Source organism: Protobothrops mucrosquamatus, unplaced genomic scaffold (genome assembly GCF_001527695.2).
Source record: "Protobothrops mucrosquamatus isolate PMUCROS unplaced genomic scaffold, P.Mucros_1.0 scaffold135, whole genome shotgun sequence".
NCBI classification, from domain to species: Eukaryota; Metazoa; Chordata; class Lepidosauria; order Squamata; family Viperidae; genus Protobothrops; species Protobothrops mucrosquamatus.
Genome location: NW_015386502.1, coordinates 49,619 through 74,899, shown reverse-complemented (window position 1 = coordinate 74,899; position 25,281 = coordinate 49,619). Strand labels below are relative to the sequence as shown.

Sequence of the window (25,281 nt, the reverse complement as noted above, 5' to 3'; positions counted from 1 at the left end):
ATAGAGCTCTCCCTACCACAGGTGCTTAGATTTCTGTGTTGCATTCTATTATTGTGTAAAATATACAACTCTTGCTCATGAGAATCTTATTGTGAGCCAAGTTCACCTGAGATTCTTTAAGGTAGCATTTTCAGGTTACTGCTATCTCAGCAGTTAGAATACAAGAGACTGCAATTATGACTGGCTTTGAAGTTAGATTGAATTCATCACCCATCAGAGAAAAAGGTAGAATTTCAAAGTTCATAGGTTTTCATTAGAAATCAAGATAAACCCTGAAGGGGTTGAAAGCATTATGGGAATCAGATATAAAGATTTTTTTACCTATGACTTAAGTATCTTATTAAATTTACATAGAAATCACTGAAACAGATTTTGGTCAAAATTATGGCCAACTCAGTAAAGGATGTTATTTAATGCCAAGGAGAAAAGGGATTGTAATTTCAAGTTACAGTTTATTGAGGGATGGGCATAAAGGGCACGGGGGGTGGGGGGAGACAAGCTTATTCAACTAACATTGAATGAACACTCAGTTGACATTTTCAGAAATAACCTTAATTTTCAGCAGTAAGACTTAAACATGAAAACACAGTTCTAAGCAAGCCCTAAGAAGGCTTAGAGTAGGCTTAGAATATATTTAAGAGCTGTCTCCTGCGATATCTGACCAGCTGGTTTGATCCGACAGTATTAGCATGAGCCTGGTTCCTTCAATTAAGCAGTACTAATTATCATGACTCAGGGAGTGTGCTTTCTCTAGAATGAGGTTCTCTCTGACGTCTAGAGGCAGTAGACATCTCCTCATTAGATATCTTGCTTCATGATTTTCACCATCTTGTGTCAATTCTTTTTCTGATTCTATATTTATTCTTCTTTTTTATGTTGTGAGCTGCCCAGAACAAATTACCATTATTATCATTATTATCTCCAACTGTACAATAGGATGCATCTCACTGCCTATTATCGTACAGAATGGTTCAAATGTTGCTATCACTTTAGTGTTTCCAGCAATAGAATTTAGAATAAAGTTTCTTCTGCTTGAATGAAAAAAAACCTTGAAAAAAATCTCTGCCTGTTTAAAAAGAAAATGTGGAAGACAAAATTGAACATATGCCTCTCCTGAAAGTGATCATACCTACAGCACTCAGAGGCAGCATTGACCATAATCAAGAGTGGGCACAATGCTTGGGGAAAGAGAATGAAGGGGGCCATGGCTTCAAAGAGATACTGAATAGAAAGCAGAAGCAGAGCAGGAAGAGGGAAGAAGAGAGAGTGCAAACTTTGTGAAGCAATGATTATTATTGTCATTATCTTGTATCAGAATCAACTCCTCCCAGTTAAGCCCGCTTGATCCCACTGGAAGTCTCGGGGAATGTCAGGAATTCTTTGATCCTGTGCTTTGCATTTTCCTTTCTTTATAGTGGAGACACCGTATGCTGCAATGTCAGTTGAATAAGCTCATGCACCTTAATTTATTCAGGTCACATCTTTTGGGCTATAGCCAGATATTACCCTGATTCTTTTTAAATAGATCCTTCTTTGAAGAATGCTTCTTCATGGAACTCCCCTTAGTTTTATTTTTAGGGAGAGAGGAAAGAAAAGAGAGAATATAATAATTTGGTGAGATTCTAAGTGCCATTATAAGATGCAGCAGGCATTTTGGCATCCATAGCCTCCATGTTGCTAAGATCCACAGAAATCCCTGACTTGTTTAACTATAATTTGTTGAATAAACCAAACTTGGCTAGATGTTGTTTACAAGCCAAAAGGATTACCTTGGCAAGGTGCACTATGTCAAAATCAAACCAAATTGCAACTAATGTGTGACAATACAGTTTTGCTGTGTGGGCAAATATATATACTTTTCCCCAAATGTGACTCAAACATTCAAAAAGTTATTTCCTTGCTGTAAAAGTCTGAAAGAAAGCATCCAAATCATGGTTCAAGGCTATAGCTGAGTAATTAATAATTAGTCCTGCTTGAGAAAATGGTCTGCCAGATCCTGACCAAACAGGTCATATAATCTAGCATACCAGATTCTCCAGCCAGAAGATATAAAATTTAGTCTGCATTATCAGAAAGAAAGATGGATTGTATCAATTAATATACATATGTTTCATTCTCAAGGCTGAAACAAGAAAGAAAACAGCCACTGATAAAAAAATTCTCTGGGCCTCTGGCACTTGCAGGTCTGTTCATTCAGAGAAGGATCTCCAATCCTAACAAGCCATCTTCACATTATTTAAATAAGATCACATTTTCCTGTGATCTATTCCTGTGAATATTCCACACAGTTTCTGAAGTTGATATTCAGCATGTGCCCCTTTGGAGTGAGGGATCCTTGAAAATGACATTCACTCCCTGAAAGCTAGATTCACTCATTTTCATCCAGAAGACACTGGCTTGCATCAAAGGCAGTCTGAAAAAGAATTCCAAAGAATGTTCAGGCTTGCTGTCAGGAACTCTCAAGCACATTTTTCTCCATAAGGCTTAGACTTCTGAATAAAAAGGCTTGGGTCACAACCCTTTTTTCAGCTCAGATTCTTCCTGCTGTCAGTGTTTTTAAAAACTGCATAGGAAGAAATTGATAGGGTCAGGCTAGGAAAACATTATCCCGCTTGGCCAGTTGTTTGGAACTTCATGACATACCGGCATGTAATGCCAAGTGATCTCTTCAGCACATTTCCTATAGCACAAGGCATGCTGTAGGAAAACAACCCTTTTCGACAGCAGCACAGAAGGCCTGTCACTTCTCTATTTCCAGGGTTGAGGCCACTTGGGTGAGGATTTGTAACTTAGGTTGCCAAAGTACATTAGAGTGGAGAAGACCGAACGGGGAATTTCATAGTTTGCTATAGAAAGAACAAATGGAGAAGTATTCAAACTACAGTCATGCTGTCAAACTGTGTATATTCAATGTCCTCAGAATGGTCACAGCCTCTTACAGAAAGGAGAGTTGGAATGGAATTATTGCAGTTTTGCCCATTATACCTTCAAATGAATATCACAATTGGATTGGCTAGATGTTGATTCTAAAGTTTAGGGTCCTAACCAAGATCCTACAAGTCATAGAGGTGCTATTATTATTATGGTTGGTCACACAGTCAGCCAGATATTTAGACTTGATTTGTCATTTTTATCCACCTATTGAGTTCTTCCCAAGGACCTGGGATAAACAGATGCTGTTGTTAAAGGTAGTGTCATAGGATGCAAGCTGTTCCAAGTAAAGCTGCCTTTTGTAATTGACTGGTGGTGATTTTGTCAATACCAATGTTATTCAAGTGGTGTTCCAGATGCTTTGGAATTGCACCCAAGGCACCTATTATTACTATTTGTACTACCTTTGTTTTCTTTCTTCACACTTGTTCTGTTTGCAGATCTTTACATTTTGTGATTTTTTTCCCCAGTTCTTTCTCTTCTATTCTGCTGTATCCAGCTATTACAATGTCCACTATCCAGATTTTTTTGTCTTTCTTATTAACAGTTAAATCGAGTGTTGTGTGGCAGATGCTTGTTTGTTTTTTAGCTTTTTTGTTTTCTGATACTTTGTCTGCTTTGTGGTCCCACCAGTTGTTGCTTGCAGGCAAGTAGCATTTCTTGAAGATATGCTATTGAATTATTGTTGCTAGTATATCATGCCATTGTTTGCAATCATCTTGTGTAATCTTCTTGCAGCAACTGACAAAGTGGTCCATTGTTTCTTCAGCTTCTTTGCAGAGGGAACTTTTGCTGTCTGTTGCTGTCTTCTCAACTCTGGCTTTATATCCATTTGTTCTTAGGGCTCAGTCTTGTGCAGCCAGAATTAGCACTTCTGTCTCTTTCTTCAGCTTTCCTTTTCTTATCCATTGCCAGGTAAGGAAATTACAAGGGCCAGAAATCACATAGTCATAGACATATATTTTTAAAAAACAGGCTATAACCTTAGAAGAATCTTCTCAAGTTCTAGTTCACAGTGTATATATTATACATATTTTTCATCTTATTTTCATTTAGAGACCCAACTGAAAAAAATGTATTGCTGAAAATTTGCTTGTTTCTACCCAGTTTTGGCAGTGCACATGAGGAGGGGTGGACTATGGTCAGACAAATGGTGTGAAGCTGCATGTAGTTCACAGTAATGGATTGCCTACCAATGACATAAACTACACCACATGATAGTCAATATTATGGTATTTTCCCAGACATTGTACCTGTACTGTATATGTATATGTTAATATTTCAGTCTTTCAAACAAGATTGATCATAGAGGTCTTTCTTATTTAATTTGCATTTGTCTTTCTAAAGGGGCATTACTTCAGTAAGTGAACAAACTGAACTATTTCATGTGCCTAGAACATTAATTATGCAAATTAAGAAGCATAAGTTGATCTTGTTAGCATTTTAATTTTTGTCTTTAGCAATTGCACAGGGATGGGAGATTTAAACTCCTCAATGTTTTTTTGCAAGACTGGTGTGTATTAACACCACCACCACCACCCCATGATCAGTAAACCAGCCCACTGGTTTCCGGTGCTTTTGCTTTTCTTCCTTCTTCTCATACCACTGATGTTCTGGTTTGTAAGCTTGTTCTTTGCTGTTAACCCACTTTTATTACTTTCTAAATGAAGAGAGCAAACATATCTAATATTCCTTCCTCTAGTCACTTTCCCCACAACAATAATCCTGTGAGGTGTGTTGGTCTGAGAGAGAGTAACTGGCCAGCTTTCATGCCTAAGGCAGGACCAGAACCTATAGTCTCCTGGTTTCTAGGCCACTTCCCTAACCACTACCCCAAACTAGCTGTCTTCTCCCAGCCTATCCTGCCATTTTTAGAGCACTCTCCTTTTGCTTCCTTTCCTGCCTCCTTTCAGCTCAGCCATGGTGGGTGGAATGGGACAACTCACCATGGCCAACTCACCGCAGCCATCTTGCCGCAGCCAACTCACCCCAGGACAATTCCATGCAGGATAACTCAGCGTGATAAATGTTATCTGCCACTGTTTCCTCAACATTATTTCCTTTGACAAAAATGGAAATAATGTCGAAACAGTAGCAGATAACATTTATTCCATTGAGTTATCCTGCAGTGAGTTGTCCTGCAGTGAGTTGTCCTACCGCTAGTTGGCTGCGGCAAGTTGGCCTCGAGATGGTCTTGGCGAGTTGGCCGCAGCAAGTTGTCCTAGACCCCATAGCGGGAATATCAGAATAGCATATCTGACTAACCTCTGTCTTCTCCTTTTCCCACAGGGAGGGGTTGGAAAAAAAGTTGAATTCTCTCTCAGATAAATGTAGACTTTCTCCCCACTGTTTTTGATTCTTTACATTGGAAGGAAAAGGAAGGAAAATGGAGGGGATTCCACCTTGTCCATAATAAAAGAAGTATGTATAAAATATTTCATTTTCTTCAAGAGAAAACATAAAAACAGAAGAAAACTCATAATTCACATTTGCAATATAATCCATTGAAACATATTTTATCTCATCAAATGAGAAAATAAGGAAGTTTTCTTATGTACTGATGTATATATTTAAAAAGGTAGAGTCTCCTTGAAGTCAGATTGGAGTTCTGATAACTTCATGGACTTCCCAGCCTAGCCTACAGACTGGATGAATGAATTTAGGTTGTTTCTATGTGTTCTATGTGTATATGTAGATAATACACATGCTCACAAATTCAAAGCAAGCAAGTCTTCAAACAGAAGAAAAACTGAAACATTTGTGCAGATGATATTGCGCTGCATTTCTGGACAATTTATTTATTCTATTAGCTATTAACCAAACAGCAACAAATATCTATAGTTCAATTTCATTTAAATTATATCTATATTTTATACACTTATTGCAACTTTTTAAACAGCAATCATAACTCAAAATAACTCAAAAATAAGACTCAAAATAGCATTAAGGAAGATTAAATTTCTGTTGTTGCAACATACAGGCCTCAAAAGGCAAGCAAATGCCAGAGAATGGGGTTGATTTTGTCTTTGTAGTCTCGTATTGACTCTGATTTATAAATAGGGCATTATAGGAACCTTGACATTTAACTCAAAGTCTGCAATATAATTTGATTCTTTTAATGAAATACAAAAGCTTTAAAAATATGTTTCTTTTCCTTGCTCTCCCCCATCAGTGATTGACATTTCTTAGAACCAGCTGTGATATTAAATGCATTTTGAAAAATGCAATACAACTTGTTGGAAGTGCAGACTGTAATATTTGCATCCAAACTCATAGCCAGTTTAGCTTTTTTCTCTGGTGTTCTGACCCACAGGAAAATCACTCATCTGAAGTTGCTATTTTGAATTGGAAGAAAGTTCTTCACTATCATTTTGATAGTTATTTGATATACCAGATCATGCTACTTTTAAAAAAAGATTAGATGAATTGAATCTCACATATAGTTTAACCTTTAATACCCCAGATCCTTCAGTGCCTAGTTATTGCTTCATATTTCTATATATACAGGGTTTTTAAAGAAAATACCTTAATACACATAGATAGAAAATATTGTTCGGAGATCACACAATAAATTCTGAACTGATCTATTGGAATATGATTCCTATCCACAATTGATGATTTAATGATACTCATAGTTTAATTAAGCATAGCCATCCACTAGTAAATAAAAGAAGGGCAGTAAGTCTAAGTATTCCTTCCTTTCCACAAGAGTTAATATTAGATAGGTTTAGATATTAGATAAGATTAGATAGGTTTCTTCATATGTATTCAAAAGGCTCTCTGGATCAAATTGAGGGCATTTTTGTCCCAGAAAACCCAAACAAATCTACAATAATTATACTCCAAACATTCTATGTACTATTAAGTATTAAACAGGAAGTATGAATATGTATATTGAAAAGAAACCAATAAGAAGCAAAACTATTCCATTAAATATTCTTTGCATTTTTATTCATTATTACCTTTGATTCCTAGTTGCATCATTCCAGAAAAAGTCCCATTTAACCTAATTTAGTCATTAGATAGAAATCAGTTTGGCTGTTTAAAATTATCACATATTGCAGTTTTGCACTAAGTGGATAAATGTTTGTGCTGCTCATTAAGGAGATAGCAAGTTTTCCATAGTGTTATCACAACTCCTGATAACTCCTGATCATGAACCCCAAAAAGGATCAAATTTGGTACAATGTTGCATAAAATAAAGGCAGATCTTAAAATAATGACTGTGATATAATAGAAATTACATCCATCTTGACATAATACAGAAGGCTATGATAAGGTGACTTGTGTGCCTTTGCTTACTCTCCAACTGAGAAGTGTTCATGGAGTGAAATCAGAAAAGTCAATATAGCAGCCATAATGATGTGATTGATAGTATACCTGTTTATTATGTGCATCACATATAGGACACACATTAAAACACCCAGAGTTTCAGTTGCACCACTCAGCCACCATTTTCAATTTCTTGACCACACCTGCATAAACCTTTGCCTCAGCTGCTAATTGTTCACAAGCATCTCCAGTTTAAAGTACTATCTCAACTGATTTTTATTTATCATTAAGTCATACATGTCTTGAAAATCTCTTCAAGTGGAGTATGCCTTTATATGGAAAAACATCGTTGACAGCCCTTTAAATGGATGGTTGCCTTTTATGAAGTAGGATATTTGAAACATCCTAATCACAAGCTTTTGTATTCACTTTACTTTTGTTGTAAAGTAATAACTGAAAATTGCTCAAATCATGCCATGAGTTGTTTCATCTGAGCAGATCTAACGCAGGAACAACCAAATGCTACTTTCTAAGACAATTTCTTCCTAATGGCTAAATATGTAAACAGACTAGTTATTTTTCGAGGAATAATTTAGTAAAGAACCATTAAACAATGACAAAAGGCACCACTAACAATCAGTTTAGAATATAGGGATGTAGTTGTTAATTTTTGTTCTGTGCCTTTGAGAAATGCATTCAGCAATCCATACAATATTTCTGTTTTCTTGTTCCTTCAGTTTAACATAGGAATAAAAGACTCCAAAATGAAATTGATTGTTGAATGCCAGCACATTCATTTTTACCTGTACAAAAGGAGAAATGCATTATTATTATTTTTTAAAAAAGGATAACCGGTTACCTGTAAATCATGTATTCAAAAGAGCCTTATAAATGGCAGTAAATCTAAATGGATTTTCTTTTTGCTTTGCTCAGTAAAAGCTGGCCTGTAGTTTAACCATATCTGAGCATTTGTGGCAATGCTTCAAATAGCTCACAGGATCATCAAAAACAGCAGAATTGACAGAAGGGGCAACAAGGGCAAGATTGTCAAAAGCAGCATTGTGGTATTGTGTCACTGGCTCCAGGCCTTTTCTATATACATTATGACAGTATACCTGTCCCATAGGGTGTAATTTATGGCATGATGTTCTGATGCTGCTTTCATCATTCTGATGAAAGAAGACAAATTCCTATGTATGCCACTTATCACAAAGGTTAAAAAAAAATTTTTTTATTAGAAGCAAGGAAGTTTGTGAATTTTAGAACAAAGTCCACACCAGCCTTTGAGTCAATATCACAAAAGTCCACACGGCAAAAGAGGATGGATATTACATTAAAGGCTTAATGTATTAAAATTAAAGAAATGAATTATTAGTGTTATAACTTTGTGTTCATTTTATTATATTCATGAAACATGGACTTTCACACATGATTACAGTGATTTCAAATGCTTCATGTCTCAGTCAATTCTCAGAATTTAAAATAAAGTAAATTAAGGTTTCTGTGAAGAAAATCAAATGAGCCCAGAGTCACCTTCTAGGGGGAGATGGGCAGCATAATAGATAGATGACAGACAGACAGACAGAAAGACAGACAGAAAGTAAGCAACCTGTTCTGTTGGTCACATAGGGACATGCAGAGACCACCTTACAATGCACATCTTCCAGCCTACTAATCTAGGAAGTCATTTCCCAGTCTTGGGTACATCCACAACACATAATGTCTGTTGGGAGGCCCACGAAACAAAATGTCTCAGAGTACATTGAAAAGAAAGAGCTTGGGAAGACAGTGTTTGAGAACAGGATGAAATCTTACCTCAAGCTCAAAAAAAGCATCTTCTAAGGTTTTGTCACCTGTGCCACCTCCAACCATTTCAAAGCAAGCCTTGTATTCCTGAAAGCACAAGCAGCCACCAAATATTCTGTAAAACATTTAATTGCTTCTTTTTGTTTATAAGTGATCTTGGTAAATCAATTTTTTAAAGCATAATTCTACGTATGTTTTATAAATTGCAAAACATGTTCCCTTCCTCTCTCTTTCTCTCCTTTCTTAAAATACTTCTTCAGGGAAAGTTTATAGAGGCCAGGAGTTCTAGTATCTCAGAGCTGCTTAGTCATTATAAACATAATCCAGCTAGGTGGATTGCTGGCCTGATTCATTTTAATGTGTGCACAATGAATCTTTTATGACAACATCATCATTACATGGACTAGGTTCACACATGCTAACCTATAGTATGCTTGGTTTGGTTTTGATTTAATATATTGCATAAATCGAGCTAACATGATGATCCATACTTATAGTCAGGGTGTTATATGATCCCAAATAACTCTGATTTATTCAAGACATTAAGATGTATAACCTAGCTTAATGTCAAGTATAACCTTCAGCACCAATTACTGCACATATAGTAGCAGAGAAATACAGCCATGTGAAATAAATTTGTCTTGTGGCTATATCTTTACTACATCATTTTATTAATTATTTTGATAATTTGTAATTTTATGAGAGATCATACAAGTAGAAAAATGAAATCTTATGCTAAAAACATACTTTCTCTATTCCATAAAATAGAAATTTCTTTTCTTTGAAGCCACTATAAATAAGTATTCTTACATTATGTTCAAATAACTAGCTCTTATAATCAGGTTCTAAGTGTTCAACAGTTGGTTGAGATAGAAAGCAGTACATATTTTCCTCTGAAAGCAGGATACCTATCCTTATTTTTTAATTTTTTCTTCTAACCTAGGATCCTAGAATGACTGTTTATAGGATTTGGGGGTTAATTCCTGTTTGCTGTGAAAACGTGAAAAGAAAAATAACCTGAGTGTTATTCTTCAAGAAAAAATTAAGATGGTAGAAAGGCTATCAATGGGCCTCTTGAAGTGTCAGAGTTCTGGAAGCTTTATCAGAATTATATCTTGTTTTTAACAATAGCTTAAAGTGGTATATATAACATTCAGTCCTATTTTTCTCTATTTTCTGTACAGTTGGCATGGAAGGTCAATAGCATCAAAATGCAGGCACAACTGGTGATCAAAACCCTGTCCCTATTTCATGTTAAGAAGAGGTGTGGCCTCAATCACCCAGTTGCATCCACTATTTTGACGCTTTTCTCCCCTGGATGTCCCCTTCCACTATCCTCCCCTCAATTATATACTACCGTAATTCCATTATAACATCAACGGTTTTTATCAGCAGTCATTGTTCCAGAATAATCATATTTCATATCTCAGAAAAGCAAGAACTACAAGTGGAAATGGAAATAGCATCTCCACCATTGGCCAGACAGCTCCATGCATTTCCTTTAATGAAGCAGGTTCAATGTTATCCATTTGCTTTGTTTAGAATCTGGTGCACTCAGTATGTAAGATTTTTAAAATTTGCCAACATATACCCTAAAATGGTATAGATAGAATATGCTTTCATTAGGCACAATTTGGAAATTACATACAGCATAGTAGTCTGCCACACCCTTCACTTGCTCATAATCCTCAGTCTTGGCGAGCATATCTAAACCTTCTGGATACAGTTTGCCACAAGTTGGATACAGCTTCTGTCTGTCCTCTCTGCTTAGTTCTGTTCCAAATGAATTAATTGTGATAATAAATGCCCGCCGGTCAGCTTCAAACTGAATAAAATAAAGCATATGACAATTTTACATATTTTTTTAAAGAATCATTCATAGATGCATAACTGTTACACTTAGTATTAGTAATCCTCTGAAGTCCTCTCTGTCTTTTGGCAATGTTGATAAAAAAAAACAGTTATAAGATTTTTCACCTGATTAAGCTTTTTGCCCTTTATTAATAATATAAAAGTTAAGTAAACACCTTTTCCAACCAACTGGGAACTTACATTATTTCCTAATAATGTAACTTATTCCAAAGGAAGAATTGAAAGAGCATAACTAAAATTAGTTCTGCGCAGAAATATCTGGATTTTTAACCAGTGAAATATTTCAAACCTTACTTATTAAAAAGAAATCAGTAGATTGTGTACTACAGAAGTGAATAACTTTTTATGCAATCTTTAATTCTGGCTGCTTATGCCAAGGAAAGGTGTCAACAAAACTATAAGAGAAGGAAGAGAATCCAGTGATGGATTGCTGATGGTTGAGTTTTTCTCAGTTTTTCAGTTTTCCAAATCTTTTTGATTTGAACTTTTGATCAGTATCTCACTTTTCCATTCAGAATTTTTTTTAATTCCATTCCTATATGAGTTTGAAACTTTTTTTAAAAAAACATGTATGCATTTTTACACACTGTTCTAAACACGTTATTTGCAATTTTTTTTAATATTACATTTTTATATATTTCTTTTTCCAAGCAACTCCCTCTTAATATAATGCATTCTTGTATGTTTATTTCATTAATAAATTCATTTTTGTGCAACCTCTTCTGTTTAATAGATATACATTAATGTGGATTCACATAGACTATGTTCACAGGATACTAAATTATAGGATCAACAATACCATGAGTTCTATCACCTGTTAGTTAAATCCATGTTCCTTCTGGCTCCATTGGACTATTGAATAGGATGTATGCAGTTCAATTCAGGAAGTGATAAATGCTTCTTTGGAAAAGATTATTATGCTACCACATTGAAAAAGACACTGTGGGCTCTCTTCTGAAGAGACCTAAAGGTTATTCAGAAAGTGATGGGACTCAACTATAGAGAAACCTATAAGAAATACATTATCTGGAATTACTCTGGTCAGATTTAGGTTCTTTTGTAGGATAGAAATAGCACCAGTCGCTCAAATGATAACCTTTCTCAGAATACTGTATGGATGGAAGAAGTATGTGTCATGGTTAGTACAAGTGGGGAAAAAGCTCCCAGTAAAAAAGCTGAATTGGCCTTTATGGCAGTAAACTTTAATGCATAACTATTGTTAGATAATTGACAGTTCTTATGATTTTATCTATAATACAGTGGAAGAAAAAAATATCAGCCAAAGTGGAATTTTTAACCTGCTCGAGAGGACAGTTTAAGTAAAATGCAATTAAAAGGATCACTAAAAAATTAAAGAAGTAGCAAATAGCCTAGCCACATTAGTGCTGGAGACATAACAGATCCATTTTCACATGCAAAGAACACCAAAGAAACCACTGATGACAGCTAAAGTAAACTAATTAAATACAGATTGGTGGATAGAAAGTGGAGAAAGATGCACTTATCTTTAATTAAAACTATGGAAGCAGATAATTTTATCACTTTTCTAGCCTCAAATTTCTTTTCGGGGCTTTGTGTCTGTGTTTGTGTGTGTGTATGTGTGTGTGTGTGTATTGGGTGAATACATATTTGGGATATCTGTATTTAATAATTTAATAATAATCCGTTACCTTATCTAATTTAATCAGGATCCCTAGAAAATCTAAAATAATTCAAGCCTATTTTTAAGGAAATTTATCTCTGCTATGTGTGCTATTAAAATAATTGAATATACCAGTGCAAAAGTATGCTGCATGCTGTGACTTAAAAATGGTTCCAGTCACCAAGATACAAAAAAGATGCTGAGACCCTAGAAAAAGTGCAGAGAAGAGCAACAAATACGATAAGGGGTCTGGCGGCTAAACCATATAATGAATGATTGAGAGAACTAGGGATGTCTAGTCTAATGAAGAGAAAGCTTAGGAGAGACCTGATAGCAGTCTTCCAGTACTTGAGAGGCTGTCACAGACAAAGACAGAGTCAACTTATTCTCAAAGCTACCTGAGGGCATTACAAAAAGTAACAGGTGGAAAATCATTAAAGAAAGATTCAACTAAGGAGAAATTTCCTGATACAACATTTAAGCAGTGGAACAGCTTGCCTGTGGAAGTTATGGATTCTCCATCACTGGAGGTTTCAGGAACAGCCTGGACAACCATTTGTCTGGAATGGTATAGGCTCTCCTGCCATGGGCAGGGAGTTGGACAAGAAGACCTCCAAGGTTCCTTCCAACCCTATTATTCTACGTTCTAGGATGGCTATGGTAATAGATGTGATCTGATGAAGAAATATTACATTTTTCTTACCTCTAAAATAGGACACATTATATCTGCTGTAGTGCCACCTTCTTTTTTGCAGAATGCATAAAAGCCCTCAAGATAGGACTAAAAAAATGGAACAGAAAAAATCATACATTTACAGTATTTGAAAAACCCTCTTTGAAAAATCATAGATAGGATTTAACTGGAGTTATTAATTTTGATGCGACTCCAGGACAATAGGAGAAATATTAGGATGACTTCTGCAACCTCATGCAAAAATGTAAGTTCACTAAACTTAGAGAGGCTTAGATGTGAGCAAACCTGCATAAATTAGCCCCCAGAAAAAATTATTGATACCTTCTACAGAGAGATTTGAAAGCTTCCATTTAAACATTATAGAGTAGTCAGAAAAATATGTTACAGAGTAGACAGAAGACATACTCATTCTGTTTTCTGCACATGTCATTTGCATCTGAACCTGCCTAAATTCTATATGTTGAATCCTATTCTTGAACAAAATGGTTTTGTGTGTGACAGATAATACCATAAAGTAGAACTGAAGTCACAAAGTACTTTTGTTTTTTTTGCCACTGCCCTTAATATATACATCCATCTTATTTGTACTTAATCTTTTATCTATATTTAGCAATAAATCTGCCATTTATTTTAAATCTTAATTTGCACAGATTTCTCTACATAATAGAATTCAAGTGGGGTTTACCTTGTACAGTTTGTTGCGCATGAGTTCAATATTCATTTCATCCAGGTCATTTTCAGATATACAATCTTGAAAAAAATCAGCTGTAGAGAATAATATTTAAAGTATAGACCAAATTTCAAAAAAAATATCATTTATTACATTTTTAAAAGCATGTTCAAATGCTAAGCAGTTTTTCTAACTATGAAAAAATAGAAGAGAATATAGGAAAAGTAACATGATTGTGGAACAATGTTAGTGTTAAATTCTTAGAAGAATTGTGACAAAATTAAAATGGTAAATGCTAGCCATAGCTTCCTGAAATGCCATTCTGAAATACTAGTTCACTATGGCTGGCTCTTGTTGTTGATCACATTGTTATAAGAAAAGTGATAAGTTTTATAGTGGCTGGGGTGTTGGCAGCACAGTGCCAATTCCAGAAACAGCATCTGAATATAGTTGTTTTTAAGAAACCCAGACCATCCTCAAATGCTGATTATTATTGTGGAATAGGCTAAGAAAAGTGATAGAAAAGTTTTCAAGTTCTGTGACTGGTATATCAGATTTAAAATCTTGGAGAACTATCGTTGTTAGAGTACCTTCTCAAATTGCAACCTGTATGGTTTTAAATTCTGAGAATTATTAGCAATAAATATGCTAGCTAAGACACTGGGAGAAGCGCCTGATTTCAGAAGGGTACCCTTACTGTAGACTGTAGTGATCTGAGTCAGTTGAAAGTAGCTTTGGTTCATATGTCACCAAACTCACACAGAGACCTACTTAAATTGCAAATATGTATGTCCCTCTCTTGCACAGAAAACCAAATTATCACGATGGAGCTGTAGGGAATCTGAGAGTGTTAAAAGTTCTGTATGACTGAAGGGAAGAGAAGGGAAGGGAGGGGAAGGAAAGGAAAGGAAAGGAAAGGAAAGGAAAGGAAAGGAAAGGAAAGGAATACATACTGTCTCACCCTTTTTCCTAATTATTTTGTGTCAACAGAGATTTGAAGGGGGATGCACATCTATAGCTTTGCTCTTTCCAAATGTCACTGTGGATTGAACTTATGTTACTTAAGATTAAGTTTTCTCTCCAGGAAACTACTCTGCAAAGAGTAGTTAAAATGTTAATGCAAAATATTGCATATATTCTTTGCAAAGGTCATGGTTGCTTGTAAAGCTGTTCCTGTGTATGCATACACTTCCACAGGACAGCCAACACAAAAACAAAACGGTGTATGGACATATAAATGGAGAAACTGTGAATGGCTTTCAAAGCAGCCACATAAGCCTTTGCAAAGGCTCTGACTCTAAGAGAGGAGACTTAAGCATCTTTGGTGGCTTAATATGGTTGTTAGAGGAAATTGATGAAACTGAAATAAGTGACATAACCTTTGCAGTAATGAGTTTGACCGGCCTGTGTAAATAAATCTGTGAAGGCACCCTTTAAATAATGTTAATTAGGTTCTTATCACCTTAAGATAAGATCAGTAAATCAATTTCCCAAAGTGCTTTCTATATATTGGATGTACCAGAGAATTTTCAGATTGTTTGCAATACCCTTGCCATTGGAGATTGGAATATTAACTCGTATAGTTTGCATTTGTTTTATTATTGCTGGATCAATTATTGTTGATTAAAGGAGCATATATTTCTCTTGGCTGTCTCTCTTAAATTTGGAATTATTTAAGACATTAATAATTTTCCACTTTTTTCAGGTATGGCATTGGTTAAAAGAACCATCATATAACACGGAAAGGATGATGATCTGCAGCAATGGACTGTTGATATATATGTGGGTGGTTTTATTTAATTGATTATTTTGACAGAGAGGTAAGAAAGAAGACATTCCTAAACACTATCATGGAATTTTGGGTTGAAAACATTTTTCCAGACTGTTTTTCTTTTTTTCCCTTTACTTCTAATTTTATTTTATTTTCATTATTATTAATTTTGAGAGTATATTATATTGCTAATACTATTCTATTCATTTTTTGTGATGTAGTATAATAAAAGATGTATAAAAAGCAAACATTCATACAAAATGTTTTAGCATGTGATCTACTTAGCTAAAGGATATTTAAAAACAATTTAATATTTATGACTTCCCAGCACTAAAACGATATGTGAGCAGTAATCACCAAGTAAATCAGAGCATAATAAGTTATGTTCATTTTGATGGGCCACATGTTTTTTTTTAAAGGAAGATGATATAATAGGAAATGTTCTCTTCCATGGAAACCTATTTAGAAATCTATGAAAAGATTAAGTGACGTACCTAATGGTGTGTCCACCAAGATTGCATTGAAGAGATCTGCAGGGTTTGGAGCAATGCTGACAGCTTCCATTTGCTCGAAGTTGCCCAAAGGATGGCACTTAAGAACCAATTCATCTATGGGTCTTTGGCGCAATGTACCAGTAACGAGGAGAATCACATTATCAATCATATAGCTATACCTAGTATGACAAGATAACATCACTCAAAGATTTTATTGCGTTCTGTGAAAAAAATATTTTAAAATCCAAGAGTCAGGTTAATGTTAAATCTAATATCTTGGGCCTTGTAGCAGAATTTTAATTTTCCTCTTAGCAGGGATCATACGATAAAATGGAAATGAGATTTTTTTTCAGAATGCATGCTACATTAAACAAAATGACAATATCATCTAAAAGGAATCTATTTTGCAGAGTGTTGCAAATTGAGAGCTGGGGAAGGTCCAACTCTTTTCACATTTCATTATCTACATATGGATTTTGTGATCCTCATTCTTCTTCATCTCTCTATCAGCCATTCTGAAACTTATAACCTCCAAATATTTTGGACCCCATCTCTTACCAATCTTGACCATAGCAGCTGAGCTGCCAATACTTGGAAAGCAACAGGCCTGGGAAGAGACTGTTACTTTATATTGATAAATAGGAGACACATGCTACTGACTCTTTAAGTCACATAGCAGTGTATTTGAAAACATATCTCTGCCCTTCTTCTTCTCTGGGTGATAAGTCATTTGGGTTAAATATTTAATTTTTCCTCTTAAAGTTTAATTAATACATTTTATAGAGAAGATATACGCAAACTTTCCTGTTTTTACATAAAACAAGGAAGTTAGATTGGTGACGTCAGTAACTTAATATAATATTCTAAGAAATGAATTATCAATTGAAATTCATTTATTTAATTGTAGTATTATATACTGCTGGCTCCCAAACAGATTCTCAGCAGGTTACAAAAATACACATAAAATCTACTCCCACTAAAGCAGAACACCAAGTCCAAGTTACATTGGCATACTAGTAAGCAAATATTAAAACACTAGGATATTTTAATTTATGCATCTCACCTTTATTATATTAACTCAAAGTGATGAACCTATCCAACACAACTTCCTTCTCCTATTTTCCTGTAACAACAATCCTGTGAGGGGATTGGACTGAGAGAGAGTGACTTGCCCAAGATCACCCAGCTGAATTTCATGTCAAAAGTGGGACTCATGGCCTCCGACTTTCTAACCTGATATCTTAATAGCCATTAAAGTCTCCAGTTTGTCTGCCTTTGAGGATAGTACCACCCAAATCTCCAGGAGTAGGACATTTTACAGATATGGAGCATGTACCAAGAAACACCATGTTGCTTTCCATTGATTTGTTCCCGGAGTGGCAGAGGTGGGGATGAGGGAAAGAGGTCTGTCTGAATTACAGCTCAAGGCAAATGCACTGGATGGAACAGTTCTACTTGAACCAGGCAGACTTGTTACTAACTACCCATGTTCCAACCATAAAGAGCTTTATACATTAAAAACAATCTTTGAACTGTACTGCATGTTATACCAAAGCTGGCTTCTGGTTTGTCTTCCAGGGCAATTGCTTGCAGAACTCTTTGCAGTAATCAATAGATTATGTTTCTGGTTCAGAATGATAAAACACAGCAATTGGTTCAGGCATAAAATCATAATTAATAGTTGAGTAAAAAAGAAACGGTACTTCAAACAAAAGAAGGAAATCTATTATTACTATGATGTTAAAAGGTAAAGATTTCCTCTGTCCAGTCATGTCCAATTCTAGGGAGTAGTGCTCATCTCCGTTTCTTAGCTAAGGGAGCCAGCATTGTCCTAAGACTTTTCCATGGTCATATGGCCACCATGACTATAAGCCAAGGCAACCAGAATGCTATTACCTTCCCACCAAAGTGGTACCTGTATCTACTCGCATTTGCTTTCAAACTGTTAAGTGGCAGGACCTGGGGAACTCACCCCATCGCACAGCACTTGGATCTTGAACCCAGACTGTTAGCTTCAGCGTCTTTAACCGCTGAGCCACCATGCCCCCTACTATGGTTAAACGATAAGTATTTGAAAGTATCAGTGAGATTGGCATAATGATTAAGGTACCAGGCTAGAAACAAGGAGCCTGTGAGTTCTAGTCCTGCCTTAGGCCAAAAGCCAGCTGTTTGACCTTGGGCCAGTCAATCTCTCTCAGCTTTAAGAAGCAGGCAATGGCAAACCACTTCTGAAAATTTTGCCAAGAAAACTACAGGGAGTAGTCCAGACTGTTGCTGGAAGTCAACAAAGGGACAAAAATATTTACATATTTACTGCAATCAGAAAAAAACCCATTACTAACAAATAGCTTGTCTGTGTTTTGAGCCTCCACATTAGTGTATTAAATTATCCTACCAAGTAATTTCTATTGCTTTTCTTTGAATGAGCATTGCATCACTCTTCTGTCACATAAAATACATATTTTTGGACAGCAGTCATTTATTTCAATGGAGCTTGAATGTGCTCAGCATGCTCCATTTCTATTTAAATTTATTCAGAATGCATAGAATTTGTTCACCACACAACAAGAACAGCAACAGAAATTATAAGAATCATTTGCTATCAATTTATTTCCTTAAAAGTATGCAAAAGTTATCACTTGTATAAGAATATGTTATTTTTCCATACATATATTAGACTTGTGACAGATTTTGCTTTGATAGAATCAGAAGGGGGTTAAAAGGTCACTCTTTCTTGATAGGCATTCTCAGCAAAGGGACCCCCAAAGCGTTGGGTGGCAATTCATGAGGCAGACTAAGTCATGTTGTTGCCTAAGAGATAATGACAGATAACTCCCAGTCTCCAATCTAAGTGCATGTTACTCAGTCAGTCATTCTGACATTTGAGGGAAACAAAAAACCTTCTGTGCTGTAAAGATGTAGCAATAATGAACAGAGCTAACACATAATTGTTCTCTTATGAAAGTCCAAATTAGCAGCCTAAGGGAAATGGTTAGGCTAAAATCAGTCACATTATTTTTCTAAGAAAGGTCTTAGAATGAATTGGCTTCATCTCTGGATCTGTTAACTTAAATAAATAAATAAGAAAACAATCAGAGGTTTTAGAAGTTTCTTCCAAGATTGCCATATCTCCCAGAATTCTTGTGGGTGCATAGCATCATCCCACGTACAACTCATAGTAAAAATCTAAGATAAAGGCACCCTGATTTGAATTTGGTGATGGCATCCAGGCAGATTTCTTGGCAATGTTATGGACATGTCTTCCCTTTGTCTTCTTCAACAATGTAGCTAGCTTTTTACTTTCAGTCTATCCAACAGCCATGGAATTCCTAGATGGTTCTCCATTCAAGTAATTTACCAAGGCTGATTCTACTTAGTTTCCAGCATCTCATAGCAACTTTGCCAAATGAAAGAAGAACAAGATCTGTTGGCCTAGCATTTGCATGTTTAATTTTTAGATGCAAACTATTAATTAATTAGTATATGTTCATAATCTCCAAGTATTCAGAGCAATGATACAAAAAATGGTAAATAATTCTTCTAAAAATTAATATGTGCATGATAAAAATATGACATATTAAATAATTTAACTCAATTTAAAGTGGAATAGCGAGTAGTAAATGCTAATAATCAAATACCACCATCCCTGCTTAAGCCCCAAACATACTGAATACTGTTCTACTTAGTTAGCTAAATGTTATACTTCCTAATTGGGTCATATTCTTGTATTATGTAAAAGTGCCATATCATGTATCATAATACATATTATGTATTATGTAAAAGTGCCATATCAGGTACCCAGAACATTACAGTAAGGCAATGATTAAGTATCCCTACTTCAATCCATGGTGCCAATGCCTGGCATGAAAGAGCAGATTTGTTGGCCTTTAGCTCCTTTTGAGTTCTTGTTACTACTGCAACCACATGAATGCTTATAGGGCATATAGTAAAACTTGCTCACAATGCTTCCTGGCATGCTGTCTAGGTGCTACAGAGTGTTTCTGAACCTTAGCAACTTAAGTTTGGGTGGACTTCAACTCTCAGAATGCTGGCTGGGGAATTCTGGGAGTTGAAGTCCACTTATCTTAAAATTGCTAAGGTTGAGAAACACTGGCCTAAAGAGTGAGAATAATAGCACCTCAATGTTATTGTGAATGCTCCAAGAGGTATTGGGTGATTGGTTGTCCTTGCATTTGAATTTGCCCCCAAGCCCTGGGAGCAACATAGGATAAGAGCATTATGAGAAATTTAAATGAAAGTGAGACCCAACCACCTAATACTACCCAGAATGTGAATAATGATAAGGATGGTGGTGGGGGTGATGGTGGTGCTGCTGTTGATAACAACAGTGATCATTTCACTATTCACAATTGCCTGGTGCTGCTTAATAATGCCAGGTTTTTTTAAATGATCTGCATTCAGCATTCTCTGGACATAGTTTGGGCTCAATCTATCTCATACTGTTTTTTAAATCACTTCTGAAAACTAACTTATGCTACAGGGAAAAAAATTCATTCCTGTTTATATGACCTGTCAGCCAGTGGAACATGAAGCCACATGAAGTGATAAATTTACTTTTGCTGGAAGTTTTCAAACAGAGGCTGGATGGTCACATCTCAGAGATATTATCTAGCAGATCCTGCATTGAACATGATGACAGCTAAGCTGTCTCCTATCTTTGTGATTCTGTGATATGAAATTGCAACCAGTTTTTACAAAGAAAGAAAGGTCAACAAGGTTAAAAACTCTCTGCCATTTTTATGACTCATCTTTCCTACTGAGTGAAATATTGCTGCAATAACAGAAAAAAAAATCTAGGAAAAAAAATGTTGAAGTTCTGTTTCTGGTTTTAAATAAGGCTACCCAACTTAGTATGAAGATATCCCAAAGACTAGTAGATGACAGCAGAAGATTATCTAACAGCTGTGTGGCAGCATAAGAATGTTATATTGCTAAATATTTATTGTTAATGTAGGTCTATGTATTAAACAGGCATATGAGTAAAACTATTATTTCTGGATGGAAATGTTCTGTATTTTGCTTGGCCACTCCAACGGTGTGTAGCTACCTAGCCAAGAAGACACAGTTTATGAAGTAATTTGGCAAGCATAACATGGGGATTTTCATGACTAATATTTAAACAGCAACAGCATATTTAAAAATATGTATGCATGAGATACCCGGGTTTTTTTATAATTTCTAAGATAAACATTAAATTTTCCTTAGGTTGAATTTAACTTCCGATGAATAGATGAATGAGTCCATGTTGCTTTCTTGGCAACAGACTGGAGAATTTTGTCATGAACTTTTGCAATGTTTTTGTCAGTGTCCTGCTCTAATCTAGAACACCAAGATTTTCTAGTTGTCTCCCACCCACGTATTCACCAGAGCTGTTCACGTTTTTAATGAAATGTTATACTTTTCAATATTATAAAGATATAGATTTGAGCTCCTCACCATAGCTCACTAGTACAATCATTTCAGGAAGTAACTTTACTTACGTAACATAATTTAGAAAAGTTGAAAGTGGCTCAAAGGCGTGATTTCTAAAATACTGAAATTCTGTCAGCAGTTTGAATTTTAGTTTGTCATCAATTGTAGAGACGGTGAGAGGACCGGTTTCATTGGCCAAGAAGTTTCCATAATCGGTGGTTTGTAAGTGTAACTTCAGGTCTAAAATAGAATTGAATAGATAATAACTATAAATTTATTGTTTTCAAAGAAATGAAGTGACAAATCATACCGATTTCCCGTTTCAGAGACATGTATACATGTGCACACAATATTTATTTTTCCAACTTTATTATTATTATTATTAAAGCATCTCAAAACAATAATCATGATATCTTAAAGTACTATAATACTTATTCAATAACAAATATAATATATTCATTAAAAAGCAGTGGGAAGAATTCTTTTCACCTTTTATATTAGGAAGGCCTGGGTGAAGAATATATTTTCAACAGACACTTTAAAGATCATATAGTAGGCATTTCGGGATAGGGGAACATTCCAGAGTGTAAATGTTCCTGTGTTTTAACCTCTAATCTGGCTACAAATCATAATTTGTTTAGAGATTACAAATCCGGATCTAAAATTAAGTTTGAAGCTATTTTCCAAATCACAGTTGGCACAAACAATAGCCTCTGTTGAATTCAAAAGATAAAAGTCTAAGTCAGAAATTAGAGAATGTATAACCAAACCAAGATAAATAATTTATTAGACATGTTGCTCTCCTAAGTAGCCAAAATCTGAAAGCAGAAGGTGCTCTTGGCCTTACATCTTGGTTTACAAAAGCCTGCATCGTAAAGAAAACTAGATAGAAATGTTATTCTTTGAATAAGCCAGCAAAACCTACTTGCTATGGCACTCAGAATCTCTCCTCAAAATAGGGCTATCGGATATAAACTGCCACTAGATTGTACCAATGATAAAGTGTAACTCAGATGTCATGGCTATCTGGAATTATGCAGCTCACATCTGGTATCCCAGGTTAAATATATAAGGGGCAATCATTCCGACTGAGTTTAAATAATTTAATAATAGTTGACATTGAGTTAAATTTCAATTTCAATTAACTGCAATTTATATACTATCCACTTACTTAACTTGATTCAACTCCCTTTTGGGATAATTGACCTTGCGTGCCACAAAATGATCTAGTGCAGGGGTGTCAAACTGCCGGCCCGCAGGCCGGATGTGTCACGTGGAATCTGCGCCCACCCCAGCTCCGGCAAGGAGAAAAAATCGTGATATGTTGCAACACGTCACGTGACGCAGTGAGTTTGACATCCCTGATCTAGTGCAGATTTCGTGACCGCTCCTGGAGGTTGGACTGCAGGGATCGACTCCTTTAATTGTTCCCAATATTCCAAATTGGAATTATTATATGGAATTGTATTTGCGATTAAAGTGCTAACCAATATAAATCCAGATATTAGGTATGGAGCAATTGTTTTGTTGTTGTTGTTGTTACTACTACTACTACTATAGTTTCACTATTCATTTATTCCCTAAGCAGTAAAAATTTTATAGCAGATTTTATAGGAACATTTCAAAAAGAAAACTATGAACATCTTGATTTAAAAAAAATAAATAAATCACAGCTGTATACATCAAAAGCAACCAGATGGGGAAATCTAGTTCAAAGGAATGCATCAATCTGTAGATGTAAGAAGACCAGAGCAAAGCACTGCAAAGCTTCTGTCATGTTGAGTCACACAACTTATTGTATCATGTCAGTACACCATACGTAGTTTATAAGTGAAGATTTCTTGCAGAGCACACTATGAGTGTGAGCTTAATTAATATGTTTCAAAATGTTTAGGCTTAAGGAATGCAGTAAGCAATAATCATCTTGCATGCCTTCTTTTATTTCTATCAATTCCTACATAATTTCTAGAAACTAACTTCTTCAATGCCAGGAGCAGTAACTTCCTCTTTCCATTATAATGAGGTTGAAAGCTCAAGCTCCTTAATATCATTCTCATAACGATGGATGTTGTTTGGGTGGGTGCGTTTTTCTAAGAAAAATCAAAACTTTTGGAAGTACATTTTAGTAGGGAGGAAGAGAGAGAGAATAAATGTATGCTAAATAGATCAGAAAAATGTACCTCAAAGGTGAAGATGGAGTTGGAGATGTGTGAAGAGATCAGGCTACTAGATTTATGCTGTAAATATCCAGACAGCTGTGAATGACAGCAACATGTTCTCTGTATGTCTTTATTGATATCTAGCATCATGCAGTCTTTCAAGGTTAAATCTAGTAGTCACTCTATGTCTGCTTAGGTTAAAGCCTGCCAATATAAACTAATCAGGGTTGTATGCTAAACAAAGGGCTGCAGAATTAAAAACAGTGATCTGTTGCTAAAACATTGTGAATATTATAGCTTTACCTGCAGTAAAAGGGTGAGCTGTCAAATAATCAGAGGCATTGGCCCTGCATATTTGCTCCCTAATTTATTTTCTTTCTTTTCTTTTTTTAGATAGAAAATGTACGTAGATGAAACTCCAAATGCAAGATTTACCTGGAATTAATCACTTCTCAGACTTCCCTGAAGAATTCAGAAAGATCAGGATCCAAAAATATCCTATAATGAGCTCAAAACATGAGCATGTTGCTGTAAGCAAGTGATTCTAATTGCATTGGAAATTTTAAATAATGGATAAATATATCAGGCATAATTCATCTCTAGTAATTTTTAGTCATGCACATGATCACATGAAATAAATTAGTAGCAATTCCTGACTTCTTGTTTTAAGCTGTTACATTTGTATAAATTATTCTGGAATTGCTTTATGTTCATCTATGGATCATACAGATCCTCCATTCTAGTTTCATTTGGAAGTACTGCATGTAGCCCACCAATAATTTAATATAATCATTTTATTGCCATCCATTTTTAAAAAATATGTTTATCTTTTATTAAAAAATGTTTATCTTTTATAAAATATTCATGTTGTTGTTTTGCCTAGGAAGGTCAATGGATTTTAATTGACTTACTCTTATTTTTGAGCTCAGAAATGAGCAATTTTTTGATAGCCAAGAGGCATAATAAACTTTTTTTTTTGAGTGATCAAGCGCCACAGTGAGTAGTAAAATGTTGCAAAATGAACAGGAGCAGAACGTTACAGAGGATTTGGATAATGGAAGAGTTTGCTCCATTAAAAAACTTATTAAGCCTATTTTAAAGATTAGATAGAACATTTCCTATGTAAATATTGTCACAAACTATTTCATCAGTTTTCAGCTTTTGCAGTCAGAAACAGCAATAAGACCACAAAAATAGGATTTGGAGGCACATAATCACATACAGTTAAGATTTTTGACAGTTAATGATGTAAATATAAAACAAAACAATCAAGTATAATAAAGGCATGTAATCCTTAAGCCAAAGACTCTGAAAACTTTCCATAGTAACTCAATGGTTTCTATTCAAGGTATCCAAAATATGTAAGTAGACTCAAAAAGAATTTTCACAAGCTATGAAACACAAATTTAAAATGCTGTTCCACATTCTATCTCAGAAATGTGCTAAAATCATTAACTTTAATGAGACCTTTTGAATCCATTAATAATTATGTGAACAGTTAGTTTTAATTAATCATCAGCCCATCTTTCTACCTAAC

At 35.2% G+C, this 25,281-nt stretch overlaps 1 protein-coding gene and 1 long non-coding RNA gene across 3 annotated transcripts in view; one reads left to right on the top strand and one right to left on the bottom strand.

Annotated features, from left to right (window-relative positions):
* The window catches only part of LOC107284960, a 42,523-nt gene extending 17,492 nt beyond the window's left edge, over window positions 1-25,031 (top strand). Inside the window, exon 3 of one of the 2 annotated variants that reach the window (XR_001548824.1) lies at window positions 24,138-25,031. This is a non-coding gene — a long non-coding RNA (uncharacterized LOC107284960). Of the gene's footprint in view, window positions 1-15,592; window positions 15,690-24,137 lie in introns of those variants that run through there. The other variant, XR_001548825.1, reaches the window with a different exon arrangement.
* Window positions 7,481-25,281, bottom strand: part of ATP6V0D2 (ATPase H+ transporting V0 subunit d2) — a 19,540-nt gene continuing 1,739 nt past the window's right edge. The window contains exons 2-8 of the mRNA XM_015813094.1: window positions 21,654-21,825; window positions 16,153-16,331; window positions 13,903-13,982; window positions 13,227-13,304; window positions 10,658-10,834; window positions 9,019-9,096; window positions 7,481-8,006 (exon numbers count right to left, since the gene is read on the bottom strand). Of these exons, the coding sequence (XP_015668580.1) occupies window positions 7,845-8,006; window positions 9,019-9,096; window positions 10,658-10,834; window positions 13,227-13,304; window positions 13,903-13,982; window positions 16,153-16,331; window positions 21,654-21,825 (926 nt within the window). The 3' untranslated portion in view covers window positions 7,481-7,844. The remainder of the gene's footprint in view (window positions 8,007-9,018; window positions 9,097-10,657; window positions 10,835-13,226; window positions 13,305-13,902; window positions 13,983-16,152; window positions 16,332-21,653; window positions 21,826-25,281) is intronic.